Source organism: Pseudorasbora parva, chromosome 5, assembly GCF_024679245.1.
Source record: "Pseudorasbora parva isolate DD20220531a chromosome 5, ASM2467924v1, whole genome shotgun sequence".
Classification (NCBI taxonomy): domain Eukaryota; kingdom Metazoa; phylum Chordata; class Actinopteri; order Cypriniformes; family Gobionidae; genus Pseudorasbora; species Pseudorasbora parva.
In genome coordinates, this window is record NC_090176.1 from 46,542,261 (window position 1) to 46,569,546 (window position 27,286).

General features: G+C 36.1%; 2 protein-coding genes and 1 long non-coding RNA gene across 5 annotated transcripts in view; 2 read left to right on the forward strand and 1 right to left on the reverse strand.

Moving 5' to 3' along the window:
- Positions 1 to 12,687, forward strand: part of LOC137075671 (uncharacterized) — a 36,451-nt gene extending 23,764 nt beyond the window's left edge. Inside the window, exon 3 of the long non-coding RNA XR_010905081.1 lies at positions 12,627 to 12,687. This is a non-coding gene — a long non-coding RNA (uncharacterized lncRNA). The remainder of the gene's footprint in view (positions 1 to 12,626) is intronic.
- zgc:172182 (coiled-coil domain-containing protein 89) lies at positions 5,806 to 15,511 on the reverse strand. The gene is made up of 7 exons (XM_067444518.1): positions 15,211 to 15,511; positions 11,708 to 12,180; positions 9,957 to 10,087; positions 7,360 to 7,496; positions 7,181 to 7,257; positions 6,524 to 6,623; positions 5,806 to 6,441 (listed from the first exon to the last, which is right to left on the reverse strand). Exons 1-7 carry the CDS (start codon positions 15,268 to 15,270, stop codon positions 6,355 to 6,357), a joined length of 1,065 nt encoding a protein of 354 aa, XP_067300619.1. The 5' UTR covers positions 15,271 to 15,511; the 3' UTR covers positions 5,806 to 6,354.
- Positions 15,512 to 19,583: 4,072 nt separating this feature from the next.
- Positions 19,584 to 27,286, forward strand: part of lrp2a (low density lipoprotein receptor-related protein 2a) — a 117,408-nt gene continuing 109,705 nt past the window's right edge. For all 3 annotated transcript variants that reach the window (XR_010905082.1, XM_067444520.1, XM_067444521.1), the window contains exon 1: positions 19,584 to 19,730. Coding sequence is in view for 2 of the 3 variants with exons in the window: in XM_067444520.1 (XP_067300621.1) it covers positions 19,634 to 19,730 (97 nt within the window). In the remaining variant the exon portion in view is untranslated. The remainder of the gene's footprint in view (positions 19,731 to 27,286) is intronic.

Here is a 27,286-nt window from a genome sequence, read left to right on the forward strand (position 1 = left end):
GGAACACAAAAGGAGGATTACGGCAAACACAAAGCTATAAAAAGACTTGGAATATAGTGCACAAGTCATATAGATTATTTTTTTTACATGCATCCAAATGTGTATGAGTTTCTTTGTTCTGTTGAATGCAAAAGAAGATATTATGAAGGATGGTGGCCATTGACTGGCTTCTGTCAACTCTCTGGTTACCAATATTCTTTAGAATATCTTCTTTTGTGTTCAAGAAAGAAACTCATACAGGTTTGGACCAACATGTGTTCAGTAAATTATGACAGAATTTTCATTTTTGGTGAACTATCTCTTTAATGGTCTGAAAACTATTTGTGATTTAGTACTCCTAGTTTGGGGTTTTATGCCACATGCCAGACTTAAGATATACGAGATGAGGCAAACAAAGGGGAATATGGGTGGGGTTAGTTTTACAAGTTTTAGTCTTTCTTCAGGCATTCTATGGGATGCTATGGCGGTTGTCATGGTGATCAGAGGGCCTGACCTCATATAGTCTTTTCTTTAGGAGCTTTGTCAACTCTTTCTGTCCTGGTCATCAGGGGTTTGCACTGGACTAAAATAAAACCACAATGGGGAAGTGAGAAAGAAATACTGGTGTTTCTACAAAAATCTGTTATATACACTAACCTTTAAAAATTTGCAGTTGATAAGACTAAGGCTGCATTTATTTGATTAAATATAATAAATGTTATAATTTCAAATGACTGTTTTCTATTTGAAAATGTTAAAATGTAGTTTATTCCAGTGCTTAAAGCTGAATTTTCAGCCTCATTATTCCATGATCCTTCAGAAATCATTTTAATATGCTAATTTAATGTTCAAAAACATTTCTTGTTGTTATTATTAATATTAAAAAACTACAAATTTTTATGTCATTTATACATTAACATTTATACCGTCACTTTTGATCAATTTAATGTGTCCTTGCTGGATGAAAGTATTAATTTGTTTCACTTTATTTTACAGTATATGCAATTTTAATTTACTTACAGACTACAGTGTAATGTATGGCAACTACATGGGTTAAGGTTTAGGGGTAGTATCAGGGTTAGTACCTAGTTATTACCCAATTAGTGGCATTAATGAGTACGTGGTATGTGCATGCAAAACAGGATTGTAAAATTAAGTGTTTAAAAGAAAAAGAAAAAAAGATCACACTTTAGTTTAGGGTCCAGTTCTCACTACTAACTAACTTTTAGCTATGACTTTTGCCCCAATAAACGTATAATTACTTCTTATTAATAGTTAGTAAGGTTTTTAAGTTTAGGTATTGGGTAGGAAGGATGAAGAATATGATCATGCAGAATAAGGCATTAGTAAGTGCTAATAAACAGCCAATATCCTAGTAATATGCATGCTAATGAGCAACTAGTTAATCGTGAGAATTGGACCTTAAACTAAAGTGCCCCCCCCCCCCCCCCCCCACTGACCCCAAACAATAAATATGTGCTAATATAGCAAACCTAACAAAGAAATATTTTGAGTGTTACAATCAATATAAAAATGTTAGCACTTATACAAAACAACAGTAATATAATAAACACTAATAAACCGCATCTGTTCACTTAATAGTCACATTTATTAATAATCATGAGAACTTTACAGTGAGAGAGAAAAAGAGGAATGTCCCCAGCGTATATATCATTTTATCACTTTTGGTGCCATTTCACCCCTAAGTGTCCCAGTCAATTTCTGACCGGGGTGTGAGTATGTGACCTGTGACCCAAGTGCAAGTATGGTACAAGTGTGTGCATGTCCGGAGCAGACTGTGGAAGAAGCCGAGGCTCTATTCTTCAGCTGTGCCGAGGGTGACAGAGATTTCGGTTTCAACCTCCGCAGGCTATGAACGCTCATAGCATGACACTCTGGAATGCTTTGTCTTAGCAACAACACATTTTACCCTCTCAATAAGGATTATGGTACAGAAATGTGAATGTATAGGAAAGCCTAATCACAAAGATGAAATCTCTTTAATATCTCAACACCAAACAGATTAAATTGAGAGTAGAAGTTTCTTCTCAAATGTTCCCCTTACAGTTATTTATTTTGCAGTTCTTTTTAAATCTTTTGATGGAAATATCATTTAAATAATTTAATATTCATTAATTTTAGCCAATCAAAAAGATGAACACAAATTAAGATATTTTTGATGAAATCTTTGACTCTTCAAAAAGTTCATGAAGAGATTGTAAAACGAAACCATATGAATTGAGCTGTTTAGTCCTAATATTCTGAAGAGACATCGCTTTACATGACAAACAGATTGAATTTAGGCTTTTATTATGAGAAAATGAGCCAAGACGAAATTCAAACTTGAATTAGGACTAAACAATGAAAGCCTGAGTAATGAAAGGGCAACATCTGAACTATAAAATCTTTTGTCTTTTGAAAGTTTCATAAAATGATTCTACAGGTTTCTCAAATAAAAGGCTAATACGGTTCTCTACAACTAAAAGTATCAAGACGACCCTAATGGTGCAGCTCAGCCACAAATAATGCCTTTTTTTCTCTGAAGAATGACAAAATCAAGTAAAGGCATGCAGCAGTGCTCAATAACCGCACAGCTCTTTCCATTGTTAGAAATTCCAGCTGTAGAGGGAATGAACATTGACTCCCTGGAACGGCTGTTTAAAGTGGCGTTTCTTTATTACTAAGCATCAAGGGTGAGGGGCGCGACTCAGCGATTGGTGAGGTGAGAGTCCTGGCGAAAGTGCAGCTGCTAAGACGTGGCTTCAGGTGTTGGGGTAGCCAGAAGACATTTGTGGTGGGAGTTTTCCAGGGATGCAAGTTTGGGCAGCTGTCATTTAGGAGGTGGTGGTCCGGCATCATCAGGGTTCAGTTTGCAATTCAATCAACATTATAGCCTAGGTCTGTCACATGATTATGCTCACTTTCAGAATGACTTTCTTTTGTTTTCCTGTCCTGGAATGATTATTTGTACGTTCCTTGTTTTACCCAATTAGTCTGAGTGTATTTTTTACTGCTTTCATATAGACAGAATTACTATAAGTATGTGTTTCCGACTAGTAAAAACTCATAGTTACAAGCTGGAAACTTTGGAATAGTATAGCAGCTTCAACAGTTAACCCCTTACCTGTCATCTCCCGATCTGGCAAATGGAGCATTTAGACATACTCATAGTATAAAGACAGCTGCTCGTATAGTATTCTGAGTATACACATAACCAATATATATTTAGAAAGCCAACACTTGAGAGTTTACGTGGCAGTTACGTGGCAACAAGGACAGATTAAGTTTGAGTTGTAACACTTTAAAGTAAGGTTTCATTTGTTAACTACATTAGTTAACATGAACTTACAATGAAAAATAGTTAAAGCACTTAAAAAAAAAAAATCTTTATTAATGTTAAGGGGGGCTAATACTCTTTCATGCATTCTGACTTATTTACACTGTTGGAAGAGTTGGATTCTCATACTAAACATGGAAAAAAATTCACAAAATAAGTTGGATGTACAAGTTTTGTATCTGTTCCAAATACACTCATACAGTATTCGAACAAGTTTCGGAATGTTTTTTTTTTTTCTGAGTATGTCCCTGTATGATGTCATAAAGGGCGGGATTCCTTGTATGGGCACTTCTCCCAGATAAGCGAGTGCATGTGCACATCAACCAAAGTGACGCGAAAGCGAGAGTGAGAGGACGCCCATCAACTAGAGCCATCGGCAGCGCTTTCATTTTGTTTTTAGACCACAAAATCATAAATGTCACTAAAGAAGTTTGTTTTTGGTTGTAAGGGAAATATAACCTTGTTTGGCTTCCTAAATAACCCAGCGTTAAGGAAACAGTGGATGCTTACAGTGCAGTTTAATTTTCCGGAGCAGCAACGGAGTTCTGCAAGTGTGTTTGATTGTTCCCTGTCGTGATGGAAACCACAGGCGGTAGTGAAACTGAATCAAATGTCAGTTTTGTTGGCAATCGGCTCGTAAGTGCATTTAAATGTATAAAGTTGTAAAATAACTTCCCATTATTTAGCATTACCCTAAAACAAGCAAAGTGACTAAATAAAGGGGCTTGCTACACCATAATCAGTCCTTTTGCTGTTTTGGGAATTCTTTGGCAGCGGACCATGTCTTCGTTCCAATGAGATTTTAAAGTTACCTGGACATCTAGTTCTCTAGTCTCCCAGTCTGACCAAGCCTGGAAGGTGCTCAAAACCTCCTCTAAAACTAGTCCACCAGACCAACTAAGACCCACAAACCACCTTAGACCGGTTTAAGATGTTTTATTTTTCCAGCAGGGATGTTCTTGATTGGAGAAAATAGCTTACGCTGAAGGATCACAAACAATTTGGTTGTTTTTATAGTTTTTATTTATTCTTGAAATGCTTTACATATCATCTAAAATAAATGATCTTAACAGTCAAGTCCTTTCTACATCAGTGTTTTTGGAAAGAATTACAACAACAGAAAAAAAAAAAGTGGTCACAGAAACGGGGTCATTCACACCATTCCAGTGGTTCCCATTTAAGGCAATTCCAATATTCGCAGCACTTCTGAGGAAATAGATTGTCATGGCATTGGAGTAATGAACTGCTGACCAGGTCAGATGCAATGGGCGGGTACACTGGTCAGTTATGGCACGGATGCAAACTTGTCTCAACTTGATGTGATGTATGAAATGGTGACACGGACAACGCAGGACATACAGCAACGTGCAGTTACGAGAACACAAAGGAATCCAGCATTTTGACCGCAACCTCATAGTCATTAAAACACACACAGATGATATAAGGACATACCACTTGCATACCTAACCTTAGAGGTTAAAGATCTGAGCTAGTCTCCGGGTTCACACCCTATAGAAGGACCATCGTCTCTGCTTCATGACTAAATATCCTCAACTTAAGACTAAAATATGTCATCGCTAAATGCAATGCAAGATGCAATAAAAATGTAGGTTGGTCTAATTTGATACCAGAGAGTTATATTGTTTACCCCTAACTAACTGCTAGTTGGTCATACTGGTTTTTAAGACACACTCTTAACATAATGACTATGTTCATGCAACTGGCCCCATGAATGACACTACAATTACCACACTAAAGAGCACATCAAAATTACAAACTTTATCAAAATACTGTCATTTTATGCTGAAACTTGTTCATTTGTAAATACAAAAGACATGTTGTTGTTTACTGGACAGAAGTACAGTTTCACTTTGATGTATCAATGCATGGAGGGATTCGAGGTGAACCAAAATATGATTTCAAGTGTTGGTAGGAAGTGGAACTGGAAGGTGAACTACATTTCAAAGTGCAATATGGCTTGAGAGCTTTTACTACACAGTTGAATGGTTTTATTATCTACTCAGGAATGAGGCTACATATAGAACAGTTCAATTTATTGCATTTACAGATGAGTGTCGGGTGAGCTGGCATGATGATTAAAATGGCATGATGATGGGGTTTTTTTTCCAGGGTTTTCCCCAAATGTTTGAAATGACTAATTACTAATACGTTTCTTCTGAAGAACACAAAATAAGATATTTTGAAGAATGATGGAGTCCAAACAACATTGGAACCCATGATTTTCAAAATACATATTTTGTTAAAACTTTATTTCAATGGTCCACTTTAGATATTATTGGCACTACATGTCAACCTATTCTACTGACCCTAACCTAACAGTCTACTAATACTCTAATGAAAGTTAGCTGACATGTAATTGCAAATGTACTTGTAGTTAGTAGAATGTCTAAAGTGGACCATCAAATTAAAGTGGAACCATATTTTTTTGTGTCATAACATCAGGGAGAGTAAATAAGGAAAAAAAAAAATCTTTTTCCCTTAAAATTCTATTTTTCTAATGATCTAATAAGAATTATTATCTTCTTGGTCAAAGAAAAAAAAAGTTTGAAATTCCATTCAAAATGTTCCAAATTAGTTTAAAATTCCTTTATTTTGAAGGCAATATTCTTCTAGTGTTCAAAGCTTACAATGATCAGATATTTCTTAAATAATCATGTTTAGGTGATTGTCCAAAAATCACGACAACTCTACCATCAAGAACCTATACGATGAAATCTCAGTTGAAGTTTAAAAATGCTTTTTTTTTTTTTTTTCAAAGAGTCACAGTTCAGTCAAAACAAGCTATATTTGCAAACTATCAACAAGCCCACTTTTTCCTTACAGAAACACATTACACTACCTTCTACTAACAGAAAATATTCTCTTAAGAAAAATCTCACTTTATCTTTGTCTTCTGGTTCATTAAATACAAACAATCCAAGTGCGATGATCCAACTGTCAGAGCAGAAAGTGAATTAGTTTGGCTTTATAATGACTGACTTTTATGGAAGAAATGCACTGGAAATGGGATGGATGGCTCAGATGACCATGTGGCGAAGTTTGCAGTTTAAATCCTTCTCCTTTTCAAGCATTTCACTGCTGTGCTTTTTAAATGCCTCAAACGCCTAAAAGTGTGAGATGTAAAAACATTGAGATGCCATTAAGACCACAATGTCCAATTTTACATACAGGCTTTTTTTAACAGACCTTTTTCAACTCATTGCAGGTGTCCTCTGCCCTCTCTAAGGCATCCTGTAGTTCCTTCACTCTTAACTCGCTCGTCACGGCTGCTGCTTCCTTTTCAAACCTGATTTAAAAAAAAAAAAAAACATTAGAAAGACAAACTGAGCCAATAATGCATTATTTTATGGATATGGATCATTTCATTTGCGAATGCTAAAACGAAGTGATAGAGGGGTAGTTCACCAAATGTATTAAAAAAAGCAAAGGTTAAACTTGAGCAAAAAACGTGTTCTGCGTGAACAGCCTTTTATTCATTGCCTACCTCGGAGTGTCTATTTACACTAAGTGCAAATAGCCCACCTTGTTGGCAAATGCTATTTACACTAACTCCGCCCACTAACATCTGGTTGGGCCAGACAAAATTAGAAAAAAGACAGTTGTTTACAGTAGCAATGGTGCCCCCTACACCGACGTCCCCATGCCGATTCAATAAGCTATATCGGCCCAATGGGGTCCGACTAGAGCCAACAGTGCACACCGAACGCACCGAAAAAACTAAGCCGTTCACAAAGCCCAACGTTGCCTGACGGACGACTGTCGGCTTGGTGTGTCCTGGCCTTAAAAGTCCATTGATTAAACATAAAAATCTTACAGATGAAAGATGTGTTTTGAGATTCATACCTGTTCTCTGCATCTAGTCTGCTTTTCTCAGCTTCCTGCCTTTTTCTTTCCAGCTCCTGAATTTCTGCTTGCTTGTCCTGTAGCACATGGCAATGAAACTGTTACTTCTCAATCTGAAAATATACAGTAACGTAACTAATGATTCATGTTAAATGTTGAACATTTGTTTCATTGCTTACCAGAATAACTTTTCCTCGCTGCACAGAGAGATCAATGAGCTCATCCTTTTCCTTCATGAGTTTCTCCAGTCTCTCCTGGGTGTCTGTCTCTCTCATTGATTCTTTTTCCTTTGTTTGTCTTAGTTTGAGATCCAACTCTGTCAGAAAGTAATGTGTGAGGTGTCTATCAGTGCCAGTAACAACTAGTTGAGAGATTGAGACATTGTTTCAAGTTCAGGATTTGCCCACATCTAAATTAGTGCTTCTCAACTGATTTTGATTAAGGACATTTTTCATTTAACATCATGTGGCAACTCAACACTGTATCAAAGTTGTCTTTAAACACTGAAATTAAACAAAGCTGCGAGCAGCAGTTATCAGGGTTCAAGTGCTTTAAGACCTTTAAGCACAAGTGTAAAAAGGTATTATGTATATGATATGATATCATAGATGGAAAAGACCATTTTCAGTCAAAACAGGCAATTTACTTTAGATTTCTTTCTAGAATCTAGAAAGAATTTCTAGATCTGGCACTAAATGCGTTTGTGAAATCATGCAGAGTGCTCGTGGCCGCTGTTTTCAGTATCGGTGGCTCGTGCACTAGCACTTCAATTGATTGCTGTTGCGGAGACTATTCATTCCGTTGAAATCACAAAACGAAATGCACCCATTGTGATGTGTCCCAGTTCTTGATATCATCTTTCATTAGCTTTAAATGATTTGCAAAAATGGCTGAATGATTCATGCTTGTGTCTTAAAGTTAAAAAGACTGAATCAATGTTTTTTAGTAGACCTAAAACAACTGTGGCCACAGTAAAAGTTTGCTTGGGTGGACAAGAATTAACTAATGTTGAGGAATTTAGGTATCTGGGAGTTCTGATAGACTCAAAATTATCTTTTAAAAAACATATCAAAAAAGTTGTGAATACTGTAAATGTTAATTTACGGAATTTTAAACAAATTCGCACATCATTAATGGATACAGCAGCGATTACGTTCTTGCACTCTATGATACTGGCTCATATTGAGTACTGTGTCACAAGTTGGTCTTATACGAGTTATGCTGCAATTGGGCCAATTGAGGTATGCTACAAAAGAGCATTGAAAATATTAGATAAGAAACCTTCATCATACCATCATTGTAATATTTTAGATAAATATAAGTTTTTAAATTTTGTGAATTTCAAATTATTTAAATCAGCCTGTCTAATTTATAAAGTTATACATAGTCTGGCGCCTCCACCATTGAGTGATTTTATTAAACAAAAGTCTATCAGTGCTGTCGGGTCTCGAGTGACTAGAGCCAATATGAGAGGTGACTGTGTCTTGGCGTTTAGGCGGACATCTTTTTCACAGAACGCTCTATGGTATCAGGGGGTGAGCTTTTGGAATAGTATCCCTCAGTCAGTGAGGGAAAGCACAAGTTTGCCTATTTTTAGGAATCGTTTAAAAGTATGGTTGAGGGATATGTGAGCATGTTTAGTAATCATTAGTATATATACCAGATGTAAAACAGAGTTAGTGTTTTATAAAAATAAAGGGGATAGAACTATCAGTGTGATATGGGTTGTGTAATAGGAGTTAGTATAGCATGGATATAGTGTATTATGGGCTTGTATGTTGTGATCACTGTTATTGTCCTTTCTTCTCTGTATATAGCCTGTGCATAATGTGTCTGTATATAGTTATGTGTATTTATGTGTAACATCTACCTGTTTGGGGGTCTGCAGATGGAAATTAGCCTTTGGCTATAATCTGGCATATTTACATTTGTGAAAAATGTTCATTAATATGCATTGTCCCTTTTGTCTTTTATTTCTACAAATAAAATAATAATAATAATAATAATAATAATCTTTGGTTTTATTGAGAAAATAAATAAAATATACACAGCAGATCTATGTATTTATTCACTAGCATAAAAAATCTCTGCACTACAAAATATTGTGTTATATAGCAGATATATGATGAAACTATCATTTCTGGACACACACACACTCCTATCACAGATTTATAGACCCGAGGGATGGGTTCTGGCAGAACAATCACGCCGCTTGCAGTCCACGTAGAATTAACGCGTTGTTATATTTATGGAGAGGTGCGCATCAGGGTACGTCGTAGGGTACGCGCGCCACAAAGCCTACGACGTAGCTACGGTGTACACTCGATGCAGAAGTATAAATTGGGCTTTAAGAGCCATTGGGTTTCTTTGATCGATGTGGTCAGTCATCAGTCCGATCGGCGTGAGCCTTGGTGATGTTGTAGATGTGTCTGTATTAATATCACTCACAATTACTAATCTCTACGACTTATGGTTTAGTCTAACAATTACAATAGGATTGCAGTGCTACGGGCTTGAACTTAATTAATTTATTTATAAGTTGATAAGCCTAATTATTTAGCTAAACATGCATGAATCAAGCTATGCATGATTTTGTTAGTTGCATTTTAATATTTGCACTTATTGTAATTTTTCCCACAGTCCTATCAGAACAGACCTGCCAGCTGTTTTTGGGTTGTGACCCACCAGTTGAGAACCACCATTTTAAATGTCATTTGACTTGTTTTGATCTGTAAATACTAGAATTGTTTGTTTTGGTAAAATCCCGAATGCGTACCTGCACACATCTCCACAGCATTCTTCAGCTGTTTCTGTGTGTCGCTTAGTTCGTTCTTCAGAGACGCCTCTTTGATCTGATGGAGGTTGATCAGTTCTTTCAGTTTAATCTGGAAACCTGTTGTTTTCTCCCTGTTGGGACAATAAAGATTATGTACTCTTTGTACTTGTTTCACTGAATGATATAAAGTAATAGTGCACTTTTTCTGGAAGTATTTTTCTCATTCATTTCTCCATATTCATTTTTAAAAAGAATCAATAAATTGTACTAAGCATGAGTATAAATTTGTATTAAAGGAACTGTATGTAAGAAATGTTTTTCAATTAATCATAAAATGGCCCTGATATGTCACTAGACATTAAGAAATCATGTTAATTTCAAATACTTATATCACTGACAACAGTACTCCTGCCAGGATATTGTCATTTAAAAGTTGTTGGTGCAGCCCTCAACTGATGTTGACATGTTGTGTTTTGGCCTCAAGCTCCGCCCTCCACCTATCTACCAATCACAGAGTCAGTAGTGTTTCTGCATGCGGGTTGCCAGATCAGCTCTAGTTACCACTGCTGCAGCTATCTGGCAACCTTGAGTCAGGGGGGAGGGGGAGAGAGATACACCTGCAGTACCAGTTTTGGCCACAATCTTACATACACTTCCTTTAAAAAAAGTTTTTTTTTTGTTTGTTTTTAACCGGTATCTATATAAGTGATGCTTTTATGAATATCTATTTTAGTTTAGTTTTACCATGATTTTTAAAAAAAGTTTTCAACACTCTTTAGTGTGTTTAAAAAAAATTCACTCTAAAGAAAGTTATTCTCTATATCAGTACGCACTGTTTCTGAACTTCTAAAAAACGCCTCCATTGAAGTCTTAAGTTTTTTTCTGGGAACAAACACCAAAGTTCATTTAAGACAAATAATTTCAATTGCCGGCCATCTTTGAAACGCCTCTCAGGCATGCAAGTGCAGCTCCTGTCTCTTTGAATGGGGAAATCAAATTCTCCAAAACTGTTCACTGTCATTTAGAAGGCAGGGCGTAATCGCCATATTGGGCATTACACTTTCTCCCATTCAAATTTAATGGGAGTGCACGTCTTCCTATATATAAAGTCTTTGACGAACAATTCCTGCCCAAAAAATATAGAGAAAAAAAGAGTAATGCTTGGTTGAGTTAAGTTAGTTAGGGTGACCAAACGTCCTGTTTTCCAGGACATAGACATTTTGGTTATAGATAGTATTTTGTAATATAACAATTTTCTATCCATACAGAAGGGGCATACTTTAAATGTATTGAAATTAATAAGGCAAATTTTGAGTAAACTTCGAGTATCATTTGAGTATCTCATTGCTGGGCAGTGTCCTAGTTTTTGGTAATCAAAATACAGTCACCCTAGAGTTAGTAGTGTGTTGAAACTCGCAATTATAGTAAAGGGCGTGACATTTCCGAAACACGCTCGAAGTGGCTAAACAATCACAACACACTGATCAAAGCTGACCAATCAGAGCACACTGTGCTTTTCGGAAGGAGGGGCTTCATAGAGAAAAACAGGGCTAACTGAGCGTCACTGGTAGACTGGGAGGAGAGGAGCTCCAATAAGGCAAAATATGTGAAAATAATGTTTTTTAAACATTCCAACATAGACCTAGACCCCAAAAATAAAAGGTCTTCTATTTGTATTTGTTTCTCAATAGAGATATCACCAATGAGGTTTTTACTTCCAGATCAGATTGAAACTGAGAACCATTTCTTACTGATACTCCGTTTCTAGTATCTTATGTTGCTCTGCCAAATCCTTGAGCTCTTGGGTCAGTTTGAGGATTGTCTCCTCTTTTTCTTGCACTTCCTCGCTGAAAAGCGTTTCGTTTTCCTTTCTGAGTCTCTCATTCTCTTTCTCCAGCGTCACATTCTGGCTTTTGTACTCGTTCTTGAAGTTGATCAGCTCTCTGTGGTTGGAGGCCAGGTGCATGAATCTCTGCTCCAGCAGAGCGGATTTCTTCCTCTCGTTCTCCAGCTCCACCTGCACATTGGCTCTCAGGTTCTCCAGCTCTGTGTTGATCTTCTCCAGAGCCTGACAGCGCAGAAGCATCTCGTCTGCTCTCTGTTTCAGGATGCAGATGAGAGTCGACTGCTCGTCGATTCTTGAACGCAGCACTTCTGCCTCTGTCCTCTCTTCCTGGGAGAGACTTCTGAGTTTTTCCAGAGCTTGGTGCACATCGTCCATATCCTTATAGGAAAGATTAAAGATCCAGAGTTAAACCTATGCTAATAAAATTTAATTTCAGTTATTGTTATTCTACAGCGAAAGAGAATTCTGCTTAATTGCAATGGTCTAAGAAGCAAGTTTGAGACTTATATCAGATACATGAGATTGCACAATTGGCTTTATATGGGTTTTTAAAACCTGATAATGACAGGCTGATATAATGCCAATATAATACCATTAAATAGTGATAGCACATACAATGTGCACAAAATTGTTTAGTTTAAATAAAAAAATTAAACAACTTTTATACTCAAAATTATTAAATATAAAACTAAAAATACTATTTGTGCACTGACAGACTCTGTTGGCAGACTGACTCAAAATGGTAGCTATTAGCCTGGATAATTTATTGGTCGATCACTGGCTCTTATAATTGAAAGACAAATCTAAATTTCTGTCATTTTCAGCACCAATATAATGAACTGAAAAGCCAAAGGAGTAGAAACAGTACTAGAAACAGCAAAGGTAAAATCAATAAATAAACACATGCAAGTTGTCAACAAGGGTTTTTAAAAGTGTAATAATGTTTTCTCTTCAAAAGCCTTACATTAAAATATTGTTTTTGTGAATACTATGACAGAAACTTCAGTGTCATATTTTTATTATGGTTTTTGAGTAAACAAACTGATGGAAATTTTGATGCATATAATGCACCAAACATTTAAATAATTTGAAGACCAATATAGTATTTGATTCTATTAAAATACTTTATTAAGGTAAATACATTTTTAAGAAAGCATGGATGTGTATTGGCCCACACAAGCCTTGTTCAGAGTGTCAAACAAGAAAAAAAAATTAAGTACTACGTATATACATTTATATATTTAAAAATTGAAGACCGTGTGTGTGTGTGTGTGTGTGTGTGTGTGTGTGTGTGTGTGTGTGTGTGTGTGTGTGTGTGTGTGTGTGTGAGCGTGCGTGCGTGCGTGCGTGTGTACTCGCATGCACTTATTGTATAGTAACAGATTGTAAAATTCAGCTCTGGCATTAAGGGACTGAAGTATTTTCCATGGATGTGTTTCCAGGTACATCAGGCAAACGGAAATAATGCTTTGGATCGAACTTTCTGCCACTCCAGCAGGAAATGGGAGTAGACCATTTCAATCAATCACATCTAAATGTTCACATGCTATAGTTTTGATGAATTATTTGTTTATAGCATTGTTATTAATACAGTTGTGTACTCATTTAAAAACTTTGTGTATTATTCTGGGGTTTATCTTTGTTTAGCTTTCATTACTGAATACTGCTTTTTACTTACTAATACTGCTATTTCCTGTTTTTATGTTCCTTGTTTGTGACAGTTTTTGCTTTGTGTTTTATGTTTATATTTGTGATATCCACTTTTACTATTATTTTTAATAGGGGAAGAAACCTCCTTTCCTGTGACCTGCATTGATGATTTAAATCAGTGTTTCGAAACGTGACACGCTGGTGACCTCTGCTGGTCAGTATGTGCAAATGTATCGCAAACTCAAACATGCATTAAACATTTTACAAACCAATGTTTTATTGAAAGTGTAATCTATTAAATGCAATCAAAAAAGAATCTAATAGCATTAACTACGAAGTGTCCTTATAATATGTTATTTTATTAAATTGTTCATGTTCTTTGATGGGAAGCTTAAGAAAACTGCAATTCTTCCTTAATTTTACCAATGTATTAACAAAAATATCTACAAATGTAAAAAAAATCGATCAGAGAATATGTAAAAAAAAAAAGCATAGAGACTGGTTGGTTCATTGTTTAAAGCCACAATATGTTTCGCTCTGCGGCTACTATGAGACACTTGTTGCACTGCAGTGAGCTAGACCGATATTAGGCATGGTAAAACATGGTAATCACTGTTAATCAAGAAAACCAGATTTTAAACAATTAGACTAAAACTGTGTTGACTTGACCTGTATAACAATGATTAGTTTTGTGTTTAATAAAACATAATACCGGTATATTTACTACCAAATAAAATTGGAGGATAATGCGGGTGTGATGCCATTGATAGGTGACACACGGACATGGTCTGTGTCTTGGTTTAAATTGCTTATTTCTCTGGATTTAAACATTTTTGAAAACATTTGGGATAATGTAGGCCTACGTACAGAATCACGTACGTAAGTCAACAAAATATATAACATTATTCTAGTGGTTTTAGGATATTTTCATTCAAAAATCTTACATATTGTGCCTTTAATCGCCTCTAGAGACGAACCATTTAATTTTCGAAAAAGTTATAACGTCACGAAGCCTCGTTTACTGAAATCACATGACTCTTCTAGCTTAATACGCGCTCCGAGTCACTGTTTGGTGGATCGATTGTTTTGTTGTTGTTGTTGGGGCAATTGTCACGTGTTTAAAATATAAAAATAGTATGTTACAGTCTATATTTCTTGGCCAAATCGATAGTTTGGTATTTCTGTAAGTTACACATTTTTGCTTGCATTAGGCCTATGCAATTTAATGCCATTTCCTTTTGTGACGCCACTTATGCCATTTTATCACAAAGGTTAATGTGTGTTATGACCTGAATGTTTTGTGGTATCTCTGGAAATCTTTCAAATCTTCAAGGTGTGTGTCACAGAAATTGAAAAGAGGGGAAAAACATAAACCCATTAGAAATATTCATTGGGGTACAAATGTGACAACTATAGCCCCGGTATGTTTTCCCTGGTTTTAAAGCTCACAAACTGCAAGTTGAGATGACGTCTCGGATATTATGAAACAAAACCTTAAATTCAAGTAATAGTCATTACTACTGTTGAATAAATAAAAAATGACGTAAAATCTAGTTACAAAATACGCCATCGGCCAGTAATGAAATGCACCACCAGTTGCTTTGTTATTGCTTGAGGGAATTATACTTCAAACTACAATTTTATCACAGATACAAAATCAAAACAGTCGCTAATCGATCATGACAGTCGGAGATGCGTGTCTGTTGATGAAATGGGCGTAAACTGTTTTGTATGAACGTCACACGCTCTCAAACGTACCTGTTTAGTGTCTTTAATCATCGTTTTGAGGTCTATCTGGATTTTCCGAGGAGATGTCATGTTGAATCTTTCAAAGCTGTGTGTTGCAGAAAGACAAAAATCAGGTTTCTTCACAAAGGCGTCTCAACCGCAATGAGCCGCAGTGATCCGATCCGACGGTTTGTGGCTATACAAAGTTTCACCGGTTGCCCCTAGCAACAGCGAATTCTGTCGCGATTATTTTATTTTGCGTTTTCTTTGTCTCCGAATCCGATAGCCTAAAATTGAGACTGTAATTAAGTATTTAAAAATTCGACTTATATGTATGTTGATCCAGATAATGTCCGTTTTGTGTTTTCCCCCTCAGGTTAAGTTGAAAATGCTGGAGTGGTCCTTAGTATTACCACTAGATGTCGCCATGACTCCTCTTTAAAGTCTGCGAAGACGCTGGTTCGAATAGTGCAGTTAGAATTATTTACGTTTGCTTTAGGTTAATAAAAATGGTAAATAATAAAGAGTTATTTTTAAAAGAACGATTTTGAGTAGCATTAAGTTATGCCTTTTAGATGTAGCTGAACAAAGGACATCTTAAACTAGCTTAAACTAGTTTGCTGCATCTAGTTGGGGTTCCAGGCTGTTCTTTTAGAGTGGTTTCGAGCACCATTTAGCTGGTCAGACTGAGAGGCCATCTAAGATCTTTAACCCATCTTAGGCTAGTTTACAAAAAAGTGAGAATCACATTACAAGTTTTGCACATAAAATACTCACACACCAATTTAAAGCATACACCAAAACTTTATTCTACTTGGTGCAAAAGAATCAAAAGAATCACTTATTAGCCAAGCATGAGACTTTGATTTGACTGATTGACTCCCTATAGAAACCTGCTGACCTTAAGTAACACATTTAAAACAGTGCTCTGCATTATTTTAGTCTTGCCTGCTATGTTGAAATGACCTAGGCTACTAATCCAGTTGAAAAATATAACTTTGTGCTCAGTCTTGAAAACCACACAGTTGTGGGTTATGTGTTTTTTTTAAATTCATTTAAAATAATACGCCTCGGTTTAGCTATTTACTATTAACCATCACACTGTGGATTCACAACAGACTCTACAAAGACCACAGTTATTGATTTAACCTGTTACATATATTAGAAGCACAAATTAAAGCAAAGTTAACTTGTTCCTATTATGAAAGCTAAATTGATTTGTTTAAAGAAGTGGAAGACCATATGTCTTTTTTTTTAAAAAGATTCCCCTTCTTTTTTTAATGTCTGTTGCCAATGGTGGTTGATGCCTGTTATCCCTTCTGGAGAATCCAGGTTAAGAGGGCTGTCTTTTGTAACATAGTTTTCTAACTGGTTTAAGCAAGTCATTAACTGGTGTAAGCTAGTCGTGAGATGGCTGATCAACAGCTTAATTCCTCACACTCATTCATTCCAAACCCACAAGACTTTTGTTCATCTTCTGAACACAAATTAAGATATTTTTTGATGAAATCTGAGAGCTTTCTGTCCCTCCTTTGAAAGCTATGCAACTGACACTTTCAAGTCCCAGAAAGATGGTAAAGACCAGGGAGTTTTAAAGTTCACAAGCTGAAAGTTAAGTATGTCTTTCATACTTAGGTGCCTTTCATGAGGACATTTCATACATGTCTTTCATGAGGACATTGAATCTAAAATATTAAATTCAAAATTACTTAAAATAATTAATAGCCATTAATAATAATAATAATAAGGATTAGGAACACCTGTTCAATTTCTCATTAATGCATTTATCTAATTAACCAATCACATGGAAGTTGCTTTAATGCATTTAGGGGTGTGTTTCTGGTCAAGACAATCTCCTGAACTCCAAACTGAATGTTTAGAATGGGAAAGAAAGGTGATTTAAGCAATTTTGAGCGTGGCATGGTTGTTGGTGCCAGACGGGCCGGTCTGAGTATTTCACAATATGCTCAGTTACTGGGATTTTCACACACAACCATTTCTAGGGTTTACAAAGAATGGTGTGAAAAGGGAAAAACATCCAGTATGTGGCAGTCCTGTGGGCGAAAATGCCTTGTTGATGCTAGAGGTCAGAGGAGAATGGGCCGACTGATTCAAGCTGATAGAAGAGCAACTTTGACTGAAATAACCACTCGTTACAACAGAGGTATGCAGCAAAGCATTTCTGAAGCCACAACACGCACAACCTTGAGGCGGATGGGCTACAACAGCAGAAGACCCCACTGGGTACCACTCATCTCCACTACAAATAGGAAAAATAGGCTACGATTTGCTTGAGCTCACCAAAATTGGACAGTTGAAGACTGGAAAAATGTTGCCTGGTCTGATGAGTCTCGATTTCTGTTGAGACATTCAGATGGTAGAGTCAGAATTGGGCGTGAACAGTATGAGAACATGGATCCATCATGCCTTGTTACCACTGTGCAGGCTGGTGGTGGTGGTGTAATGGTGTGGGGGATGTTTTTTTGGCACTCTTTAGGCCCCTTAGTGCCAATTGGGCATCGTTTAAACGCCACGGCCTACCTGAGCATTGTTTCTGACCATGTCCATCCCTTTATGACCACCATGTACCCATCCTCTGATGGCTCTTTCCACCAGGATAATGCACCATGTCACAAAGCTCAAATCATTTCAAATAGGTTTCTTGAACATGACAATGAGTTCACTGTACTATGGCCCCCACAGTCACCAGATCTTAACCCAATAGAGCATCTTTGGGATGTGGGGGAACAGGAGCTTCATGCCCTGGATGTACATCCCACAAATCTCCATCAACTGCAAGATGCTATCCTATCAATATGGACCAACATTTCTAAAGAATGCTTTCAGCACCTTGTTGAATCAATGCCACGTAGAATTAAGGCAGTTCTGAGGGCGAAAGGGGGTCAAACACAGTATTAGTATGGTGTTCCTAATAATCCTTTAGGTGAGTGTATATAGTACTGTGCAAAAGTTAGGCACGTTAGTATTTTCACCCCCCAAAAATGTTTTTAAGACAGTTATTTAAATATTTTGCAATAGTGTGTCAGTAGGTAATATCAGTTTACATTTTAAAACATTTATTTTGCCATTAATTGTAATAATCCATTCCAGTGAGATTTATATTAAATCTCAGATATATATATATATATATATATATATATATATATATATATATATATATATATATATATATAAACCTCAATTTTATGACTTGTGTGCTTTGTTTGAGGAAAAAAACATAAATTACCACTTTATTTACAAAATCTTCAACATGCATTCTTCAAAATTAATCTCCAACATGCATTCACGAGAGCATGTGTCATGGTGTCCTTATGAATTTAAGATGAATATTTAGTAAATTATGTTTTTGGGAGGCTAAAAAGCACTCGTCACTTCATAAAACTGAGGTTAGTCACAAGGATTACTTTAATGTCTTTACTCCCTTTCTGGAGCTTGAAAGTGTCAGAGAGTTTTCACATTTCATTATGAAGATCTTCACTTGTGTTCAGAAGATGAGCATAAGTTTTACGGGTTTGAAATAACATGAGGGTGAGTAATTAATTATATAATACTTTCATGTTTGAACAAACCCTTTAAACTAAATAATATTAGAATTGAAAACATAATTCAGTGTTCATTTGTGTTCAGAAGATGAACAAATGTCGTACGGGTTTGGGATGACATGAGGGTGAGGAATTAATGACAGAATTACAATTTTTTGGGTGGACTAACCCTTTAAAATGACTTAAATGTGAAGTAAAATTGCCAACAGTTACACACTGCAGTGCATTTGAGAGTTATTTGATAGTCTCAAAATATATTAGTATCTATCTCCCAGATGCACAGACCAGGTTTAAGAGTAGTCCCAGACTAAAATGCAGGTTTGAGCTGTTTTAACTCAAAGCAACTTGCACTGACATTAAGATATTGTTTTGTCTCAAGATGCACACCAGTAATGTTTTTTATTTGTTTATCTAAGGCACGTTTATAAAAGCTACTTAGATGTCCTAATTGAACTAAGGCCTAATCCTGGCTTAATCAGAGCCCTGTCTGTGAAACCAGGCCCATTTATCACAAACATATTAGTCTATCACACATGGTAATAAGATTAAACATTTTCTTAACCCATTCCTTTGGTTGCAGAAACAGGGGACATGCAAAGCAGCAACATTACCTCTAAACAATTCATATTTAATTAATTGTTTTTATCACAACAGCAATGATACGAGTGATTTGTAAATATTTCTCATACAGTGACTGTTTCGCAATCCACACATTATGCAGGCTCGTCAATGAGCTCAACAGGTTCCTGGGAGCCAGTGAAGGATTTGATCCTGTGGGTCGAGCTGAGGGGGAGCGAGCGTCATGTGCACGCCCTTTTTCATGCCCGGGACAAGTGAGTAAGAGCCACTTCACTGCATCTCAGTCCCAAGAGCTCCATCTGTCCGGCTTCATGAGGGGCTGGACACACCAGCCGGGACCGTGCGTCACAATGCACCTACAACTGCTCCTCATTATAACTTTATGTGCTCTTCATTGCGATTGCCAAGGTACGTTGCAACTTTTATTAACTTGTTTCGCGTCATATTTGTTTTAGATATGGTCTGTTTTTTAACAATAGACATAACGGGTAAGTTACTCCGCATAGTATCCCAAGTGTTCTGGTGTAATAAGTGAGGAAAATAGTTTTTTTTGTTGTCTGTTAGAAAATAAACAATCGGTTGTTTATTCGTGGGAATAACGGTGTTATCTAACGGCATTGTTATTTATGCATACTAGAATGAACGGCTTTTCGCTCAAAACTAAGTTAGAATTGTTGAAAACCATCACTATGCGTGTCAGAACACGTGTGTTTTCTTTTTCTTTTTTAAATTGTTCCAAATGCAATTGTCGCACAAAGCCTCCCTCAGACAGATTTGAGGTTCTCTTAGAACTTTTGCACGGGCTTTGGCGTTGCTAGGTAACAGAGACGAGCATGTGACTTGAAGACAATCTCTAGCAGACCCCAAGCTGCTGCTACAAAGCAAATTCACACACGTTTCTAAAAGACTTAAACAGTCTGCTGTGGAGGGGACGTCGAGTTTGAGACGTGCATTTAGCTGCATTGCAGTTGGTTAATCAGTTGACAGCCCAACAGGTTCCTCTGGTGCAAAAGTGTGGTTGCATGGTTAGAGCTTCTCGAATTGTAATCTGCTTTCTTTTTGCCCAACCCTTAGTATGTAAGCTTCTTATGTGAATCAAGCAACTAATTACTCTGCAGCTGCCGCTCAAGATGACCATTGCTTGCTCATGGTACACTGTTGACCTAGTGAAAATTAGCCAAGGATGACTTTATCGGGCTTAAACCACAGTAGATTCTCTGTGTTCATTTGCCAGCTTTGTTTATGGGGGAAATTATTAGGTAGTCAATAAAGTAGTGCTGCATTAAAACCAGATTATTAAATTACATTTATTGTGACCTCAAGGTGTTCGTACTATTATGTTTGCATCAGGGTTAAATTTGTGGCCGTAGCCTTGATTGATCTCCTCAGAAATGCGAGCCAGGAATGAGTTCCTGTAATCCAGCTTTATTCAGCATGTGTTTCGGAGGAAATGACCAAAAGGGTCTCGATGGAGGGGGACAGGTTACTTTCTCTAATCCGCTGAGCTTCACTTCCTGTTGGTTCCTCTCAGTTTCAGACCCGGGGGTCAAAGGTCTTAAAAAGGTAGTTGCTTATTACCTTGTTTAACGTGATGCATTTTATTTAAAACTTGGACTTCTTTAAAAAAGCCTTGAGTTGGCACAATTGAAGCCTTGTTTTGACACCTGTGTATATTAACTACCTTGTGAAATCACTCTGTATAAATTATTATTTACAGCCATGTGTTACTCATTGCCTGCAAATTCGATGATGCTGGCGATTCATAACTTGTTTTTTTCAAAAGCAACTATCATTAGTCATGTATTAGCCATCTTTGGATTGTAATGATTAATGGGACGTGTTCACTCGGTGTCACAATCACCAGTGTCATCTCGCAGTCTTTTTTTAATCATGTGCAGCCATGGGACAATACCGTGAAGATCAGCGAACAATGATATCTCATTCAATAGGCCCAATCAGATTTGGATCAGTGAGGGGCCTCATGATCTGTAGCAGGATTTCTATACCCCAAATCAAGAAAGGAAATCAGTTTGATGCTGGACAGAGGACCTTATCTGAACCTGGCTGTCAGCGAGCTTTAAAGTGCATAAAAATGTTGTATTGGACTTATTTTATAAAGCATGACAGTAGTTTCCAGAAGTAAAAATCCCATTCATTTCCTCATTTAAATACATTTAAAATACTTATGTATTTTTATTATTTTGCAGTAAACGCCACATATTTTATTTAGTCGCAGAATGTAAATTAAATGATCACCAGCAACTAATGTAAATTTAAAGTTAGTACTCACATAACGCTCTATACAGTATATATATATATATTTATATATATATATATATATATATATATATATATAGCAAATATTAGGTGTGTGATTGTTTAAGTCATTGCATTATCACACAGGTCTATAGTTAGCCTACAGTTGGATGTATAAATATATCCAACTTTTTTCACATACATACAGTATAGTAACATTAAGGTATATATATATATATATATATATATATATATATATATATATATATATATACTATAGCAAAAAATGACTTAGTGTGTGTTTATATTGTCGCAAAAAAAAATGTAGCTATATAAGCAATGCTCTATAAATGAAGTTTTATATAAAGTATATCCAGCTTTATCTGCATACGTGCCCTCACGTAAACCGTTAGATGCTATATGGCAAATCCTATCTGTGTTTATATCGTTGCAAAATTTCAACTGTATTATTACACAAGCAAATCTTGACTTAGTTATTGTTTATATTGTCACAAAGCTCTATATATAAAGTTGTACGTTTAAGTATATCCAACTTTATTTTTATATGTGCACACTTTATGTGCACTCTGTTTATATTGTTGCAAAACTGTAAACTATATTATCGTACATGTCTGTATATGTATATAAGTATATTACATTTTCTTGGCACACAGTATACTCATGCAAACCGGTAGATACTAAATAGCAAATCTCACCTGCGTGATTGTTTATATTGTTTTCAAATTGTAAACTATATTATCTCACATGTCTTTATCTACAGTTGATTTATAAGTATATCAAATTTTATCTGCATATACTCATATAAACTTGTAGATACTATAGCAAATCTCGACTGCATGATTGTTAATATTGTTGCAAAGTGTAAATTATATTATCGTCGTGCTCATCTGCCATATGTGACTAGGGCATGAGGACATTAAGATATTACCAACATTATCATCATAATTTTCTGTAAAGCAGCTTTGAAACAATTGTTAAAAAAGTGCTATGCAAATAAATTTGACTTTACTTTTCACTGTAAAAAAATCAAAAACAGAAAATGAACTGCCAGGACATTATCTAGTACTTTTTACAGGAATTTCTGTTAACCCTAAAACACAACACAGTGCAATACGTTGAACATTCTTCAAAATTCAAGTAAAAAACACCTGTAAAAAAAAACAAAGAAAAAAAAACAAACAATACGGACAATTTCTTCATATCACATTATACAGTAAATTGTGCCCTGTGTGTTTTGTAGTTTATTAACTTTATTTGCAATTCCCGATGGGATAAGTAGATTAAATGCTTTTAAATTAAATTTACTGTTGTAATTAATATCAGGGCTTGTTGGTTTGGTTCAAAGCTTAGAATGTTTTATTGAAGAATGTTTTAAAATAAATTAATAGAAAACTTACTTTTAGATTGAAAAAAAGTGGGCAGTAACTATTGCAAAACATAAAACAGTTTTAACAAGTCACATAAGCAGATTCTTCATGTCTAAAGTAACTTAAAACATACTAAAAATGTATAGCTATGGTTGTGAAAATGTGTCTGCTAAGTAGCACAGCTTTCAAATTGTCTTTGTTTATTGTTCTAGAAAGAATTGCACGTCACCTTGACACATGTCTGGTGATCATTTCTGCGTGTAGGTTATTATAGAAATGTGTGAACAAGCTAAAGAAACAGTAATGACGTCTGCATTCTGAACATTGAGAAAACACTGCAATCCCATTTTTCCTGTTCTGCACGTGCTCCTTAAACCTCACACATGCTTCTGGGCCTTTCCGGTGTAAGTCCTTGAGCAACAGGGCTGCTGTATTAGAAACAGGAACAGAAGCTATGAAGTTAACACAGTTGGCACTAATGAAGACTTCTAATCCTCTCAGAGAAAACAGCACCCTCAGTGGCCGTATTAGTCACTGCCGCAATGCCATCAGAAAGCTGTGGGGCCTGTGTGTTGGTGTTTGCGTTTGATGACATGAGAGTGTATTGTAAATCATTGTATCTTAAAAGAGATATAGTTCACACAGAAATGAAGGGCCTGTGATTTTCTTTCTTCTGTGAACCCAAAAGAAGAGTCCAATTTTGCTCCAAAACAAGGCTAACTTGTGATGCTGGGGTGTAAATTTGTAGCCACTGATGTTTATTAAAATAAAATAAAATAAAATAAAATAAAATAAAATAAAATAAAATAAAATAAAATAAAATAAAATAAAATAAAATAAAATAAAATAAAATAAAATAAAATAAAATAAAATAAAATAAAATAAAATCACTGGTGCAGACTGGTGCAGGAATATTAGTTGAAACAACGAAAATTGCAAGCCACTCATGTGGTTAGGTATACTTTTTTTTTTTTAGTAAACTGGGCTAAATCATTAAAACGTTAAAAGATTCGGCTTGACACAGCCTTCAGGATGCACATCCATTGTTCACACAAGCATTCTTTAAACTATCAGTGAATCATCAAATCGGCTGGTTAACCAGTGGTTGTGGCTATAACCAGCCAACTCCTACAAAAACTTCCAATGCTTAAAAAAAAGAAGAAAATAATGATAATGTTGTTTTGGACCCCAGTAACTTTCAAAACAGCTGATGTTGTGTTCCAACAAAGTAAATGATGAAATGTTTTAATTTATTTTTTCTTTAATACAATAATTCACCCAAAAACCAAAAGTTAAAAATAAGCTAAAATATGTTATTTATTACCGTTAGTAAATGCATTAAGTAGTTAATGGTATTTAAGTATCATTGTCATACTATTATAGTTTTTGTTCATATTTTGAATTTAGTTTCCTTTTAAGTTGACATTTTAGTAATTTTATTGTGTCATTTAGTTGTAATTTATATTAATAAAAATAATAATTATATACATATACATATATATACACACACACACACACACACACACACACACACACACACATATATATTGTTATTTTATTAAATTTAAGCTTTTAGTTTTAGATGATTTAGTTTGAGTTATTTTAGTATTTCACCTTTAACTAAATGTTGCCTTGGCACCTACTTAAAATATATATTTTTTAAAATACTATGTTCATGTTTATTTAATTAATTATTTATTATTTAATTATTTATTTATACTTTATGCTTTTAGTTTTAGTTAACTATAACATTAATAACCCTGCTTCATGCTCAATACTTTTACTGCATTTATTAATCTAGTTTTTTTTATTAATCTGCATTTACTAACACATTGTAAACATTGAACAATCAATAGTATATTTATAGATTCAAATTAGATGAATAATGTTGTTCATAGTTTACTGATTGCTTTATGCTGTTTTTCTTTTACACCATGACATCTTTGCATGCAGATTTTGGAACTAACTCTGTTGAAATTACCACAGTCATCGGCCAGTACTGATTATTTAAAAATGTGCAAATTATTTGGATGATATTTCCGTCTCACATATCGCTAATTCATTAGCGTTTCCAACGGGAGTCAACAGTGCTGATCGGACTGCTTTAATAGGGTTCCCGACTCAATGTTTGCCTCCTTTCCACTTGCGGCTAATGCCAAGCTGCCTTCGCATACCAGTAGGTCCTTTCTTTACGATTGCGAGCCAAAGTCAGTTGTAAAGCAATTGACTGCGTTCAGCGTCGTCCATTTCCATATGAAACGGGCTGCGGCACTCTGCTCTGCGGTATGGCCGGCCAGCCTTGGCACTGGGCTCTGCCAGCCATTCCTGCGCATGCATTCACTCCAGCCGCCCCCCAAAACAAGGCGGCATTGATGAAAGAAGCGGCACCTCTCCCATGGCCCCCGCAGGACTGGAAAGAGATGTTTTGGGGGGCTAGTGGCTGGCAAGTGCCTTTAGTTTTTTTTAAAGGAAAGAGGGATAGCAGAATGGAGGAGGATGGGCTCCAGGGGCCTCTTTTCGGCTTTCTTTCTCGCAGGAAGCTCTACTGTATTCCCCCATTCTGCTATCCGTCTCCATCGGCCCTTTTGGCGTGCTGACACTTTCAGTTATGGGGCTGCAGCCCCGCCAGCCAGGCCATTGTGCCATTGTGGTCTCACAGTGGGGTCTAAGCCTTTGGGAGGCTTCATTCTAATGAAAATTCCTCCACCGCACTCTCTTTGTGGCCCGACGTTGGCGCGTCCTTGTTTTTCTCCTCAGATAGTTTTGGGGATTCTTGCCTGCTGAGGGTTTAAGTTGGCTAATTAGAAAAGACATGCCCAGAGAGGAGACGGGGATGGAGGGGGGCAAAAAAGGAAACAGCAAACGGAACAAAACAGGGTAAGCAAAGACATTAATGAAGGAAGGAAAAACAAGCTCAGACCCCATCAACAGGAGGACGGCATTTGCATAATACAAGCCGCTCTCCTCACAATGGATGGCCAGGGACAATCGCATAACTGTTGTCATTCGTGCAATCTTAGTTAAGACGTCCAAATAAAACCCTTTTAAAGACACCCCGGGAAATTACGGGGCTAAATGCTTCGTTTTGTTGAGTGCAGGAATAGGATAGGCCTGCTGCTGTTCACTTTACCTGTTGGTTTTCCCAGTTGCTGATACTGTCAGGAAACGCTGGCTTTATTTACGTGTCAGCGCCGGATAGGTTTCGGCTCTTGGCAAAGGTTGTTTAAAGCTGCTTGGCTAATGTATAGCTGGTTCCTATTGTTATGCAGTTTGCTTGAGATAGAAAATCTTATTTCTAGAAAGTCTTATTTTAGTATCTTTAATACACAATTAGAATCTTTTAGTATTTTGAAAAGTTTTTATTTTGTTCTTATTTTAATTTTAAGTTTTGTTTATATATTTTGTTTTTGAATATGTTTATATACATTTTTATTTCAGTTTTAGTTTGTTATTTTAGTACCTCAACTTAAACAGTGCCCCAAATTCTGTCATTAATTACTCAACCTCATGTGGTTCCAAAACCGTAAGACTTTTGTTCATCTTTGGAACACAAAGGAAGATCTTTTTTTTGGATGAAATCTGAGAGATTTTTGTCCCATCATTGACAGCTACACAATCCATATGAATTCTCGTTTCTCCGCATTAACCTTGCCCACTTTAAATGTCTGACCAATCACACTATAGTTCTCAGACACCCGCAAGAATAAAGTTCTACTCAGGTGATGTGTCGAGAACAAGCTGCGAGAACTAAATGACGAAATTTTGTTCTCGCAGCCCTGGGAGCGAGAACTTTTTTCTCTGTTCTTGTGGAGTATGTTGAAGCCTTTAAGCTCAAACGTGCTGCGTAACACGAAAATGTACCTCATTGGTTCTTGCTGAAGCTCAAACGTGCTACGTAACACGAGAAGGAACGTCATTGGTTCTTGCACGTCAAGCAAACATGCTTGAGTTTCCCAATTTACCTCAACTGATGTATGTTGATGAATGCTTACGTTTATGAATACATTTATATGTCTAAAATCAATATGTTCATCATATAAAGTGATTGTGTGTCTTCAGAAAATTTGGACTAACCTGCTCGATTCATATGGGTTAGTTTACGATCTCTTTATGAACTTTTTGAAGTGTCAAAGTGTCAGTTGCGTAGCTGTCAACAGAGGGACAGAAATCTCTCAGATTTCATCAAAAATATCTTCATTTGTGTTTTGAAGATGAACGAAAGTCTAACAACATGAGGATGAGTAAATAATGACAGAATTTTGGGTGAACTAAATAATTTTTAAATATATTTAACGTTTATTTATTCGTTTTAGTTCATGA